Source organism: Alosa pseudoharengus, unplaced genomic scaffold (genome assembly GCF_046254945.1).
Source record: "Alosa pseudoharengus isolate Yale_2024_CS ecotype anadromous, Long Island Sound unplaced genomic scaffold, YU_APseudo_1.1 YU_APseudo_1.1_scf_3, whole genome shotgun sequence".
Taxonomy (NCBI): domain Eukaryota; kingdom Metazoa; phylum Chordata; class Actinopteri; order Clupeiformes; family Clupeidae; genus Alosa; species Alosa pseudoharengus.
The window spans coordinates 44,491,243-44,506,242 of record NW_027468718.1 but is presented as its reverse complement, the minus strand read 5'-3'; the positions used below and the strand labels follow the sequence as shown (position 1 = coordinate 44,506,242).

Here is a 15,000-nt window from a genome sequence, read left to right as displayed (position 1 = left end):
ATGTACCTATTAGGCCTGATGCGAGCCCACGTAAAAAGGAAACATTTCCACGTTGAATGCAAAATCGTTTCTATACGGGGTGTACATAAAGGGCTTATTTGAAGTAGAACAGAGAAGTTTCGCACAAAAACTCTGTAGGCATCTCTGACAGCCCCAATAATCAGACAAACCGTCCACTGACGGGGGAGACAGCAGAACACAGCATCTGGTACAGCTTCAAAGAAACCTGAAGGGAGGAAAAAATCTCAAATGCCTCTCTATTCTCTCTCTCTCTCTCCTCTCTATCTCTCTCTCCTCTCTTTCTCTCTCTCTCTCCTCTCTATCTCTCTCTCTATCTCTCTCTCTCCTCTCTATCTCTCTCTCTCTCTCTCTCTACTGTATCTCTCTCTCTCTCAGACATACATGGCTGCTCCTCAGATTTGCATGCATCAACACAAACACTGACAAAACACACAAACAAAAGAAATAAACATTTCATCTCCTTTCTTCTCATGCTTTAGAACTGTGCAATATGGCCAACATCTCATATCACAATACTGCATATTTTCTGTAAATTCAACTAAAAAACTAACTTTAACTGAAATTTCTTACTACATTTCAAAATACATACAGTTGATAAACGAGGCGTAAATTGCGATGTAAATGTCAGCGGAGCTGTCCTGAGACTGGCCTTGGCCTGTCTACGTACTTCCGGTCGATTTCTTTTCCCTACAGTACTCCGTCTGGAATAGGTTGATTCACGCTCGTTTACTTCGGCAGTTGGGCAGCCGACCAACCAGCGAACAGTGGGCGTCCCTGAGAGCGATTACGTACCCAGGCATGGTGTTTCAATTACTACGTCCCCGCCCCCGAAGCAGATCGCTTGGAATACATCAACGTAGGGAGCGAAAATGACTTGTACTTATGAAATCTTTGAGCAAATGTAAATAATAGTTTAGCCTATTAACAGGAGTGTCATGAACGAAGTCACAGTGGAGTAGGATGTTATAACGTCAGCTAAACTTAAGTCATAGATTTTGTCACTAAAGGCTACGAACGTACCCGAGTCATACTGTAGTTTAGTAGGCTACATGGTCGGGTCAAAATCACTATTTTTCAAACACTAAGAAGGCTCGACATAACTTGAAACTTTGATCGAAGCATCATCAGTGTCTCTACATATGAACTCGAGCATTAAGAACATTGTTCGTGTACACATAGTTTACTAAAAAGAAAGATTTTGGACAACTCACTCCTTGCAAGATGGCAAGATGGCAGCGAGCAGAAAAAACAAGTGAGTTGTTCAAAACCTCTCTTTTAGTAAACTCTGTGTACACCAACAATGTTCTCAATGCTCGAGTTCATGTGTAGAGACACTGATGATACTTCGATCAAAGTTTCATGTTGTGTCGAGCCTTCATAGTATTTGAAAAATAGCGATTTTGACGCGATTGTATCAAAAAGTAGTAGCCCTATAGGAATCCCATTCAAAAGGTCATTTCACCCGAAAACGACAACGCATACAAGCTTAAAAGTGGCGCTTTGGACGTACTTATGCATTTATATGAAAGTTTGACTTGGGTACATTCACAAAACACTGTATGATGCATTTTGGCGAGAGTTACGCAGATGAAACGTGTGATTGTTTGCTGATAAGATGCACCGTGCTTGTTATGGGCGTGCTGCAGAGAAACTTCTCTGTATGACGAAACGCCGGTTGTTAGTGATTGGTTCAAAGCGGTTCAAAGGAACTCCAATGATTTTAAACCTCAAAACTGTGCTCTCCCACCCGAAAATAAACAAACGCCTATGGATCTAGGCCAGACTCTCTGCGAAGTCAGAGAGTCTGGTTTCCAGGCTAGTCCTGAGAGGCTATCTCACCGTGGCGGGGGAGGCCACCTCCAGGTCCATGGGCTCGAAGATGAGGCTCATCTGCGGGGACATCTGGATGATCTCACCGCTCATCAGGCACAGCTTCTTGTTGTCATCCAGAACCGTGTTCATGTTCTCGATCCAAACGGCGTCCACCGGCCCGTCGAAGATCAGCCACTTCCTGTCGGGGCTCTGTGGACACAGGAAAAACATACAACGTTACATGCGTGTCTGGACTAAACACTTTCAATAATTACTAATTCAAGCAAAATGGTCTATTGTTAATTTTACACCTCTGGACTTTAATCTGAAGTTCATGGAAATTAGGAGACCTCTGTGTAGAGTTGTGTAAATCCAGAGCCGGACAGTAACAGAGTACATTTACTCGAGTACAGTACTTGAGTACAATTTTGAGGGATCTGTACTTTACTCGAGTATCATTTTTGGGGAGTACTCATGACTTTACTCAAGTACATTTGAGAGACAAATATTGTACTCTTTACTCCACTACATTTCTATCCATAACCGTGAGTACCCGTTACTTCTTCTAAAAAAAAAGGAAAAAAGATCTCGGAAAAATCTCGGAAACCCTCAATTTGTTGTTTTTCCCTTTTAAACGTGATTGGATTGTGCAGGCGCCACTGATTGGGACAGCCTATCAGCAATCACCTTCAGCTTTTCGCCAAAGTCAACTCCATGGTCAGATTTAGATAAGAGACGAAACCATGGACGAAACAATGGATGAAGACGCAGCAGGTCCATCCCAGGAATGTGCCAACCTGTGGCCCCACCTCGCCAGACTATTTAAATTTTCTGAACAAGTTAATGATAGTTTTCGCTTCAAGTGTTTCAATTACAAAATAGTATTTTGTATTTGAAATACGTATTTTAAATACATGTATTAGAAATACTGCCCATCCCTGGCAACATGGTAAAAATATGAAAATGACTTGATTTTACTTCCAATTCATTTTACATTCTCCAAGGTATTAACATTAACATTTTTCATAACTCCATGTAGGATGTTTCTGTACATAAATGTAAGCACTGTGGCAGTAGTAATGCAATATTTAGAAATATATAAATGTAGGCTACTCTTGTACTCTTGATACTCAAGTACTTTTAAAAACAAGTACTTCAGTACTGTTACTTAAGTAGACATCTGACTGTTGTACTTTTACTTGTACTTGAGTAAAATTTAGCAAAGGGTATCTGTACTTTTACTCAAGTAATGAAGCTGTGTACTCTGTCCGCCTCTGTGTAAATCACATATCAAATACTATAATGTATATTAATATAGATAACTTTGCAAGTGAGGTATTTTTGATGGCTTTAAATTTAGCTAAAACGAAATATGTCCTTTCTATTCTGGCAATGGCTTGTCCTTTATTATGATATAAGTCGGAACAGTAAACATGCCAAGATTCTGGTGTTGTTTGATTTGGTTCATTTCAGTTCTGGCACCTGGAAGGGGGAAGGGGTGGGGGGGGGTGGAAGGGTAAAAAATATCATGAAACATCCTCTAAGTCCTTATGAAAGAACTTATGAATGTTTTCCCTCACTTCTAATTATAGCGATTAGAGGCTGCAGCTGTGTGCCTCCTCGGCTCGTTCTTGGCGAGTGTGAAGTGAGCCGTTTCACACGGCGGTTCCCTGTGAGGCCCCGGCGACAACGACATCGCACACGCACGTGTCACAAAGCCCCCCTCTCCTGACACCCCCCAGGGGACGAGAGAGAGAGAGAGAGAAAAGAAGAGAGAGTGATAGAGAGAGAGAGGAAAAGAGAGAGAGAAAGAGAGTGAGAGAGAGAGAGAGAGAGGAAGGGGGAGGGGAAAAAAACGTCTCGGTGACAGATCTCTGAGAACACAGCCGAGCCTTCAGAGCCTTCGAAGCCTTCAGAAGATGACACAGAGTGCCTGTCGCCATGGAGACGGAGCTGCAGCAAGCCTGGCGGAGTGGCAAGGCGGGAGGCGTTAGGATGCCGCCGGTCCCTTGTGTGGCAAGCCAGCGGTAAGAATACTGCCGACTACATTACACTGGATGATTTTTTTGACGGCGCAGGCGGAAAGGGGGAAGTTTTACACTTCTGCTAAGTTATATGCATGAGAATCACAGTAGGGGGTTCCTGATATAAAAAAGCTATTTTCCTCCTAATGTGGATGTGGAGTCGAGCGCTCTGTAAAATAAGGGATCAGGACACACATGAAGAGAGAGGGCCAGACAGAGGAAGGGAATAGAAGAAAAAGAAGAGAGAGCTATGTTGTGGGTACCAAAAAATGAGGGGGGATCGGAAGTGAAAATGTAAAAAGTGTGAAAGTGAAACTACTCTATTTTGAAATGCAAAGTAGGTGGGAGATGTAGTTTCTTTTTGCAGTTCTTGAGAGACAAGCGGTGAAAAGTTTGTCCGCTGGTGCTCAGCACCGGTTCAGAGACGGGGCGAGGGGTTGTTACATCTCACCTGCGATACTGCAAAGGCTCTGTAGCTCACAGCCAGAATGCCATCTGACCACTCATGTGAGATTGGATCAAACTGACCATAGAGCTGCCCCATGGTAATGGACTTGGGGTTGATGACGGTGATCTGCACTCTATTTTCTTCCATCAGGCCCTGCATGGAACAGCACACACACAGAGCTTTTGAAACATACATAGTGGATCTACTGTGGACAATAAAAGTTAATTCAGGTAAGTAAGGCATGTCAGAGTGGTGAAGCTCACAGTGCAACATGGACTTATGGATAAAATATACTAGACCTTCATACAGTATGCTGGTATGCTAAAATCAATTACAAGTCAACCAGTAGTGAATTTGAAAATGATTTAGTTATAATAAAAAAATAAGAGAGAGAGAGAGAGACTAAACAGCACTATGTGTTTATGTGAGCACCAGAAACAGATCTGATCTGCTCGTTTCCAACAAAGTCACTCCAGAGACAACAGGGATAATGATGAAGTGGCAAAAACAAACAAAAAACACAGCTTCACTTCCGCTTCCGAGCCGCTGGCCGTTAGAGCTGTCCATTGGAATTCCCGGGGAGGAGTGGCGGGGCCTGTGGAGCTCGGCCTGCCTCCACGCACCACTGCCTCCACGCACCACTGACTCCACGCACCACTGCCTCCACGCACCACTGACTCCACGCACCACTGACTCCACGCACCACTGCCTCCACGCACCACTGACTCCACGCACCACTGACTCCACGCACCACTGACTCCAGCGGAGAGGGAGGACCACCACGAGAGGCGAACGATGAATGGCACGCTCAAGTGTCCGTCTACTTCTTCATCCCCCGAGCCTTGAGAACTCACCAGTGGAGTCCAGTCTATCTTCAGTAGAGGGTAGCACTCTCGACAAAGTGGCTTCCGGCTGGCTCTCTCTGTAACCGTTGCAACCACGGCGCTGTGTGCTAAAGTTTCAGATGCTAAAGACTCTGCCGTTGTCTGGCCTCGTCTGGCCTGCGCCATCTGGTTGCGCCATCGAATGAGTAACTTTTCGAAAAGGAGACTGTCTGGAAGGGTTTTCGGAGTTGTCCTTTCGGCGGACGCTGAGGCACAATGACATGCATCTGGGTCGCTAGCAGAGCCCCACTGTGTTGCTTTTGTATTTAGAAGGAGAACTGACAGCACGGCACAGACTGCATCTGCTCATCCGAGTCTGAGGTTGACTGAGGCCTCTTCTCTTGAGGACCTGATGCATTCAGACAGGCTATAAAGGCCCCGTATTCTCTTTAAACATGCAGAGGGCTGACTGACAAAAGACACACCTTACAACAGACATAATGAGTTTGCTGACAAAGACAAACTTTGGTGATTCAATGCAAACGTCCCTGAGGCAGCCATGGAGAGAAAGAGGTGAGGTCAGAGATTAGCGAGCCTTAGGCGGAAAGGGCAGCTTGGGAGCAACGGCGGGTGACTCACCTTCTCACAGATGTCGTGTAGCGCGGCGGCCAGCACGCGGTAGGCGCACGTCTTGCCGCCGAAGGGCTCGCCCACCAGCATGAAGCCGTGGCGCACGATCATCATCTCGAAGATCTGCAGGATCTTCTCGGTGAAGAAGTCGGTCATCTGCAGGTTCATCTTCTTGCAATTCTCCCGAATGGCTTCCAGCAGGTCCCGGTAGTCGGGCTTGGGCAGCTTCACCCCGGGGAACAGGTCCGAGGTGATGCCCTGGACAAGATATAAAGATCAGTCCCAGGAGAGAGACAGAGAGCAAAGGTAACAAAGGTACACGGGTTATTGTGTACATTGAAAACTGCAGGTTTGTTTGCTGTGCCTTTTAAGCGACAACAATAATTCTAAATACATAATGAATAGTATGCAAATGTGTGATAGGTATAATATGCAAAAGGTGCACTAATGCAAATGAACAAAGAAACATTTCAACCTCAGTTTCAAGCTTTAAGACAGTAACATGTATAGAGTGTATGTGAATACAGACAAACAGAGTATTTTGAACACTGTGCTTTATCACACACAGCTTCTTTTTTTGTTTTTCAAATTGCATACTGAAGCTGAACTGAAGAGAGAGTACTATAGCATATAATCAGGAGAGCAGCTACTATAGAGGGTGAGGCTGTGCAAACACCCAGTTGTTTCAAAAAATATTACATCTATCAATCATAGGTGTTCCATCCATGACAGTCACAAGAATGTGCCAGATACCTCTCTCGGGTAAAAACAAAACTACCATCCGTCACCTCCACACCCTGTTCAAATCTCCCGTGGATTCGCTCATACCTCAAACAGGGGCAGGTCGTGAGCCAAGAACTTGGGCAGATTAACATCAATAATGGACCTCAGCAACAGGATGTCTTCGTCTTCTTCAGGATACTTCAGCTGTGGTACACAAAGCACAGAGGTGGGGAACCTGCACTTAATGAGAGCCTTGCTGAAGAGATGAGTTTAGGGCTTCTGAGGCAAGCCAAGCTGTCAATCAACGACTGTTTCACTCTTTCTTTCTTTCTTTCTTTACTATCTTTCTGCTGACACAAACTCCGTCGATGGAGCTTATGGCCTTGCGTCGTACGCGCTGGGATGCGCATTCGTCTCCTCCACCAAAAAGTAATTTGGAGAGAAGCGAGGAGAGGAGAGGTAAGCCGCCCAGAGGGACGCATCGCAGACATACGGCTTCAGGAGTCCCACCAGAGCTGCCTTGGCCTGGAGCGCCGCTGTGGTGGACGTGGACGAAATCAGAATATAGGGAATATTCGGGGGGTTGGCTCATGGGGTATCTACTGTAATATCTTGCTGTTGTCTATTCAGTCTAATCTTTCAATCTTTTTGTGTACAAGTTTTTTACAGCATTCCATCTCAGAAGTAATGCGTTGGCGAAAAGGCAGGGGACACTGAATAATCCTTTATGCTTCTGCACATCAGAGACAAAGGGGTATTCAAAAACAAAGACAGAAAAAAACAGCTCTATGGTCTGTGCAGCATACAGATTTATTGGTTTTGCTGACTTGTGTCCAATATAAAAAAAAATATTCTGCATTCTGCCTTTCCAAAAACAAAAGTAAAACAGTGAAATATGTTCAGCCTTGTCAATCACTCAAGAGCACAGTTCAGAATATTTCTTGGCTCCATCCTACTCCCTAACCTTTAAAGCAACACAATGCAGTTCTTTTATCTTAAAATAACGGCTTCAAACTCATTTTGGATGCTATACTGATTGATAATACCGATGATGAAGACTCTGACATTGCCAATGCGCGTCTGCAATGCTTGATATTGCACTAGATAACACTGTTGATCGGTTAGGATCATGGCCCTTCTAGTTGGTTTTTGACTAACTGGGCACTGTCTCTGCGCTAATATTGACACCAAGGGCCACAGATATCAATCCTTCCATGGCGTTTTTTAAAAAGGACTGTCCATTTCTTTTATGTGTCTTAAACAGTCTTTTCAGTAAAGACATAGAATGCATACAATATCATATATAATATACAAACAAACAAACAAACAAACACATTACCAAAATGAAAGACACCAAAGTAACATAGGAGATGAAAGGTGATAAAAGATAAGACTGGTGCACCTTCAGGTTGCCCGCTGCAGTGAGCACAGACTTGACGGCCCTCATGCCGTAGTCGTAGTGGTGCTGGGAGGAGAGCTGCTCGGAGCACAGGCGGTACGTGGCCACAATCTTCACCGAGAGCGGCCGCGCCCGCACGAAGCCGCACGAGTACAGCACGATCTCGGCGATGAGAGCATAGTCCGGCACCATCATGGCCACCGTACGGAACAGGGCCTAACGGGAAAACAGGGGGGAAAGGAGCAAAACAGAATAAAAAAGTAATGACCACAACAAATTATTTGCTTTATCTCACTGGACTATGGAATGATTTCTAATTCTTATTTCACTTTTCTACTATACAACACATATTGCCCAAAATAAGGTAGAGGTAATGTTTCACTCCATGACAAATAAATAACTCCACCATCTTTATGATGCAAATGATGATGACTGGATGGAAAATGATCAGGTAAGAGTATATGGCAAGGGCTTTGTGGTCACGACCTTCAGGTTATCAGGCAGCTCAGAGCGTCCAGCATAGCCAGGGTTCATGGTGATGAAGACAGCGCAGGTGGGGTTGAGCCTCAGTTCCGTGCCTTCGAACAGCAGTATCTCAGCATTGGCACAAATGCCTGCAGGTCAGGAGAGAGAGACAGAGAGAGAGAGAGAGAGAGAGAGAGAGAGAGACAGAGAGAGAGAGAGGTCTGGTCACCCAGCTGACCTCTTATAGCAGCAAGTGCTATTAGCACAAATAAACCTTCCTATCTTTGAGAAGGGTAAATGACTGCATCCTTTAGAGATAGATTGGTAGATTGGTTGAAACTAGAGGGGTGAGTCTCCTTTCCTTTCCCCTCTTCTTCCATTCTATACCTGCAGAGAGCCTTTTCAGGTGGCACACAAAGCAAGTCCATTATTACATTCAGAAGGTGAGAAACAGAAGCCGCATGCGGATGGAAAAATCAATGTCTCCCACATGTGCAGCATTGCTTACCTAGTTGTTTCGTGCCCTTCAGTAGTGAGCTATAAAAGCCTGTCTGGAGTTCTTTTTTCCTCTCTCTCTAAATCACAGTTATTTATTTTATTTCAGGCTAAATGCCCTTTAGATCCCTTTACCCCTTTGCACAGTATATCCGTCTCTCCATCCAGCACACTGCTTTCTTTGTTCGTTTATTTGTTTGTGTGCGTGTTTATTTACAGCAATATCCATTTAAGACAAGCGGTCCGGGAGGTCAACTGAGGTGGCCTGCTGAGTAACCCTCACCTCTCTGAATGGTCAGGATCTGCTGGGCCACCACGGACAGCACCTCCAGGTCGATGCGGTTGAACTCGTCAAAGCAGGCCCAGGCACCACAGGAGAGCAGGCCCTGCCAGACAAATCAAAGCATGGCTACAATGGAATCATATGCTCTTAATGGAAATGCCAAGCCTCACGGAAACTGTCATGCAACTCATCACAACTTTTAAACAAGGAGCCTTAAGCACAATACTTCAAAACCAATGGCGAGGAAACAAGTCATAATTGAAAAATGTGTTTATTGCATTTAAATTGCTTAAGTGCTCCAGGGGAGCAAAGTGCTTTAGCAATATATAATCATATTTGTTGATGGTAATAAATTCATAAATGCATTCTGAAATCAGGATTATCTGGTGTATGAGTAAAAGGATGGGCCCTTGAGTGCAATTTACATCTCTAATGACTGGCCACTAATTTGAATGACAGCCACTTTGCCTCCAGGTTTCATTAGCCTTTTTCTCTAATCAATCTTTCCGGCTAAAAAGAATGGAAAGCATCTTATTGCACTAGAAAGGAGCCAGTTTCAAAACTGAACACGGGTAACATTCTATCACCAAGGTAACTAGTAGTTATCGTTTCTTAGAACCACTGCACTCCCACTATATTCGCCTTGCTAGTACAACATGATACCCTACTCTCAAGACTACAGTCACCCACTTCTGTATTTGACCTGGGGGGTACGCGGTTTAGTGACAAACCTTACGTTAACTCACAGTAAGGGGTAAACCTCCTAATAGAAGAGCTGTATTGCTTCATTCTCCTAACAAAACAATGCCATAGGGCTCTTATTGTCATTATTAATCACTTACTCTCGAGTTAATTTACCCAGGTCACTAAACCACATACATGGAATATGCCCCTGGCTGCGCAGATCAGTTACATTAAAAAAAAGTGACAGTTTAGTTGAATATAGAAACATTTGCTGAGACATTTCCTTTTTCAGCCTCATCAGGACCCAAGAGAAGCCTACCTTGAAGAACTTGCCAAGAGCAATGTAATCTAAGCCATCGGAGCAGTTGAAGACAACGCACTGTTTGGCGACGGCTTTGGCCAAGTCCTTGGTGGTCTCAGTCTTCCCAGTACCGGCTGGACCCTCAGGAGCACCTCCCAGGTGCAGATGCAGGGCCCCAAATAGAGTTCTGGCAGCAGAGGTCCAAACAGGACAGTACACTCAATAGCAGACAAAACAAACACATTTCTCTACCATAAACAGTGTGGTCATTTTCTGTTTTGCTTTGTTTCTGTCTGGTTTCTGTCATGAGTCTTCGCCACGATGGCATACTATTTGGAAATGACATGCTTTTAACACTAGATGCACCATCATTTCATAACTGCTAGAACTACTGTAAAAGTCACTTTGATCACACACTGACCCTCACGGCAGTTATAGTGTTAAACCAGAAAAACGGATTCATTTTTTCACCTGTAGCAGCGGTCAGTCAGAGGGGTAATGACCAGACGAGGGGTATTTCCGAGGTACTCATAGCCGTAGGCCAAACCAGCATTAATCATTTTGGTTTGAAGCTGTTCTTCCTAAGATATGGGCATTACAACCTTATTTAGAATCAACACACAACCAGCCACATAATATTTCTTGAAAGTATTACCAGTGAAATATTACTCTGGAACATTAACAGTCATCTATATGCTTCCACACAGCTATCAGCTCTCCTTTCATTCAACTCATTCCCAGCATGCCACCTAAATCATGACCCCCTCGGTGACTCACGATCCAATAGTAGCGCAGCTGGCTGAGCCACTCAAAGTCGGTCTCCTCGGTAACGTTCTTGGCGACCAAGGAGGCCAGGACGTCTCGGGCGTGGACGTCCTGCACCACCAGGGCGCCCAGCGTGACGCGGTTCTGCTTGGACAGCTTCCCCCGTACCAGGGTGACGATGTCGTCGATCTGCCGGTTGTTCTGCTGCAGGTACTCCTCCAGATACTGGAGCAGAGCAGAGGGGTCAGCGGGTCACTAACACTGAGAGCATCTACTGCTACCAGCAGCATCTGCTACTGCTGACGGCGCGAGGTTGGTGGCACAGGGTTAGAAGTGTGACCATTCAAACAAGCCGTTAATTAATAAAAGGCAGGATGCAAGCCAGCTGATTATGAAAAGTCAAATTAAATTACACTCATATATTCTTATATCTCTGAGCTATAAGTGTGACTGGGACATGTACTGTGCTTCAGGATACTGAAATGACAGCACTAAACTGTTCAGCGTTTAGAGAGAGATTCAGCTAATACAGCACGAAAGCCTAGATTTTTGGAGATGAACACAGAGTGAAAAATACAGTTAACATGTCTGTAAATTTGAGATGCTTGTGTGGAATGGGTATGCAAAGGCATTAGCTGCAATAGGCTGAAAACACACACACACACACACACACACACACACATACAAACACACACAAAATAATGGCTTTAGCTATGCTAGTATCAACACCTACTGTACCTGAGGCCCTTTTACGATAGCTTCGTGGATGTCTTTGGTCCAGTACACTTGGGAGACACACAGAACTGTCTGGCCAGGCCATTCTCGCACCCACTTGATTCGGGGATCCTTGGGATAAGCTTCTATAGCCTCACCAATCACCTAGGGGTCACAATATGTGTTATACATCTTTGAATGCAAATAATAGAACATGGATTTGAAGGCAAATACAAATGTTTTTGCATGTGTATGCATGTACAGTGTGTATATAGTGTGCGTGTGTGTGTGTGTGTGTGTGTGTGTTGTGGGTGTGTGTGTGTGTGTGTTGTGGGTGTGTGTGTGTGTGTGTGTTGTGGGTGTGTGTGTGTGTTGTGGGTGTGGGTGTGTGTGTGTGTGTGTGTGTGTGTGTGTGTGTGTGTGTGTGTGTGTGTGTGTGTGTGTGTGTGTGTGTGTGTGTGTGTGTGTGTGTGTGTGTGTGTGTGTGTTGTGGGTGTGTGTGTGTGTGTGTGTGTGTGTGTGCAGCACCTTGCGCAGAGAGGCCAGCATGCCGGTCTCCAGCTCCAGCAGCCACTTCTCCACCTGGCCGCGGGCCTTGGACGTGGAGATGGTCTCCAGCAGCTCCACCAGCTCGCCCTCGCTGCTCTTCATGTGCGTGATGTCCAGCACATCGGTGAAGACCACACTGGCGATGCCCTCGAAGCACTTCTTCAGGTGGGGCTGCACTCTGCCAGCAGGGGTCACACAGGTATATTATTAAAGGTGTGTGTGCCAGTCTATGCCCTGGTCCCTGTAAGGGTTAATGTATGGATAATGGTGTGTGTGCCAGTCTATGCCCTGAATTTATGGATAATGGTATGTGTGCCAGTCTATGCCCTGGTCCCTGTAAGGGTTAAAATGCTACTTGAGGGGCATGCAGTGGCCTGGTTGCTTTGTGGAAAATAAGGCAAACTTGTTTGCTTGCCAACAATAAAAACATGCCGCGGCTCTCTTTAAGTAGGGCACATGTGTGCACAACACATTCCTATTCCCTTTATTCCTGTTTAGCCCAGCCTCGTCCCATGGTATAATGGGGACGACTGACCCTTGGCTACAACAGCGCGTTGTGCCAAACACCACTTTAAAACTTCGGGAATTCAGCCCTCTCAGAGAAATCGGTAGCCTCATGGGAGTGAAAGCGAGAGAGAGAATAGAAGAGAGAAAAAGTAGAGAGTGGAAGAGAGAGAACAAGAGATAGAGAGAGAGAGAGAGAAAGAGAGAGAAGAAGGGCGCTGAGTGGAAGCTGAAGTCCCTTTGTCTGCAAAGACATTCATTATTAAACAAATACCTTGGGTGGAATAAGACAAGGCTTGCTTATCAGCCCTTGCCCTGCTTAGGGGAGCCTCAACGGTGGAAGTAGGCCACAATGTTGTAAGGAGAAAAAAATATTAAAAAACGCTATAATTAAATTCCCACAGTAAGTACAGGATTTTTCAGGTCTCAAAATGAGATTTTCAAAGTCAGACACAGCCAAATTGCTTTTCATGTATATTTTCTTTTCTATTCTGCTCTCACTTTCTCTCTCTCTCTATCCCTCTCTCTGTTTTTAGAGACTTCACCACATGTATAGAGGATGTTGAATGGAGATTAGGCCAGTATTGGACTGTGTGCACTAAGTTAGTCACCTTGAATACAGCAGACAGAAAAGGCTTTAAATGATATTTGAATACATGAATGCGCAATGGCAATGTCAGGCAAAGGAGAAGGCAGCGGTTAAATGAATTCACTCCACACTGATCTGGACACATTTGAGATCTCTCTGAAACAGCCTGTTGCAAAAGCCCCTTGTGTGTTTGATTCAAAAATCTTAAATTTGTGCGTGAAGAAGCAACCTGCTGCAACAGTACTGGGGTGTTGCCAAGACGAGGTGCACACAGCTTGTGATCCATTGTATGTCTATATACAAAAGGAATATAATGTGAACACCCAGGGGACAGCTTGTGATCCATTGTATGTCTATATACAAAAGGAATATAATGTGAACACCCAGGGGGGAAACAGACACAGAGCACTGCCAAAAACTATCACTCTTTGGACACACTTTACACCCCCTTTTGCTTTTCACAACATATGTATTTCTGTCCATTTATATGCGATATGTGAGACCACTTAGTATCTACAACGTGAACATCTCACATTAGATTACATCTAGAGATACGATCCAAATTAATTCCATAAATGCTACCAGTTTCATGGAACCTAGATTTCAGCTGTATGTAATGCAGATGCCTTAAATCCCTGAGTTCATCTTCACTGTAGAATATGACTATATTTTGTTATGCATTTGTACCTGGTAGGGTCCTTGGTGTATGTATGTGTACCTGGTAGGGTCCTTGGTGTATGCACTTGTACCTGGTAGGGTCCTTGGTGTAAGCATTTGTACCTGGTAGGGTCCTTGGTTTCAGATAGGATCTCCAGGAGTTCGTCGTTAGAGAGGAAGAAGAATCTTGGGAAATAAAGACGTTTTTTCTCCAAGTACTCGTTGAGACCTTTCAAGATCAGCTCAAGGAACTCATTGGATTTCTTTAATTTGTCCACCATCTTATCAATAGCGACCACAGCCAGCACATGCTTGTCCTGTCATATGAAAAACAAACAATGCACAAAATTGGTGCTGGTTCTACGTACAGTGCTGGTTCTACATGCAGTGCTGGTTCTACATACAGTGCTGGTTCTACATACAGTAGAGCCTTTATCACAGAACGACCCCATTTCTGACAGTTCTGACGGTTCTAAAGTATGCCAATGCTTCCCCATAGAAAATGCTTTTACTAACTCTGATATATCATTATTTTTTTTTTACTTGAAAAGTTGCACAAAGAAAGACTTTCATACAAAAGGATGAAAAATCCTGCACTATACGGATGATGCTGAAGTGTCTACCCACTACAAACAGGAACATTTTTCAGAAGAACCTTGACCATGAACTTTGGTTACTTCAAAGGTTGTTTCAAAGAACTCTATCCTCCATCTGACACCATAACACCATTTAAAAAGACCCCACCACTCACCCACCCCCCCTTCAAACAGCAAGCCCCCCGGACGCAGATGCTGCCCACCGAGTCTATAAGGAGATAATAATTGCTTCTTCCCCCTCCTCTGATTGCTATTGATTTTCTATTACCTGTGGTGAGTGGAGCTGACGAACGGGCTCGAGATTGAGCTTTAACTATCATGGTCAAAAAAAAAAAAGAACGATAGAGAAGAGAGAAAAGAGGAGGGGGAGAAGGAAAAAAAACACACTCGTGGTACATCTCAAAGTGGGGTAATGAAGGGATGATAATCAGCGGAGCACACACACACCAAGCCCTCTTCAAATCATCGTTTTTTTAAAAGCATGAAAAGGAGCCATTGGCTGGCTCTAATGAAAGTG

General features: G+C 44.6%; 1 protein-coding gene across 1 annotated transcript in view; it reads right to left on the bottom strand.

Annotated features, from left to right (window-relative positions):
• Positions 1 to 15,000, bottom strand: part of dnah7 (dynein, axonemal, heavy chain 7) — an 89,979-nt gene that overhangs the window by 63,947 nt on the left and 11,032 nt on the right. Inside the window, exons 15-27 of the mRNA XM_076264426.1 lie at positions 14,011 to 14,204; positions 12,117 to 12,315; positions 11,613 to 11,753; positions 10,887 to 11,099; positions 10,581 to 10,690; positions 10,128 to 10,296; positions 9,125 to 9,227; positions 8,368 to 8,495; positions 7,885 to 8,097; positions 6,588 to 6,686; positions 5,769 to 6,017; positions 4,309 to 4,458; positions 1,861 to 2,043 (exon numbers count right to left, since the gene is read on the bottom strand). Coding sequence (XP_076120541.1) covers positions 1,861 to 2,043; positions 4,309 to 4,458; positions 5,769 to 6,017; positions 6,588 to 6,686; positions 7,885 to 8,097; positions 8,368 to 8,495; positions 9,125 to 9,227; positions 10,128 to 10,296; positions 10,581 to 10,690; positions 10,887 to 11,099; positions 11,613 to 11,753; positions 12,117 to 12,315; positions 14,011 to 14,204 — 2,151 coding nt within the window. The remainder of the gene's footprint in view (positions 1 to 1,860; positions 2,044 to 4,308; positions 4,459 to 5,768; positions 6,018 to 6,587; positions 6,687 to 7,884; positions 8,098 to 8,367; positions 8,496 to 9,124; positions 9,228 to 10,127; positions 10,297 to 10,580; positions 10,691 to 10,886; positions 11,100 to 11,612; positions 11,754 to 12,116; positions 12,316 to 14,010; positions 14,205 to 15,000) is intronic.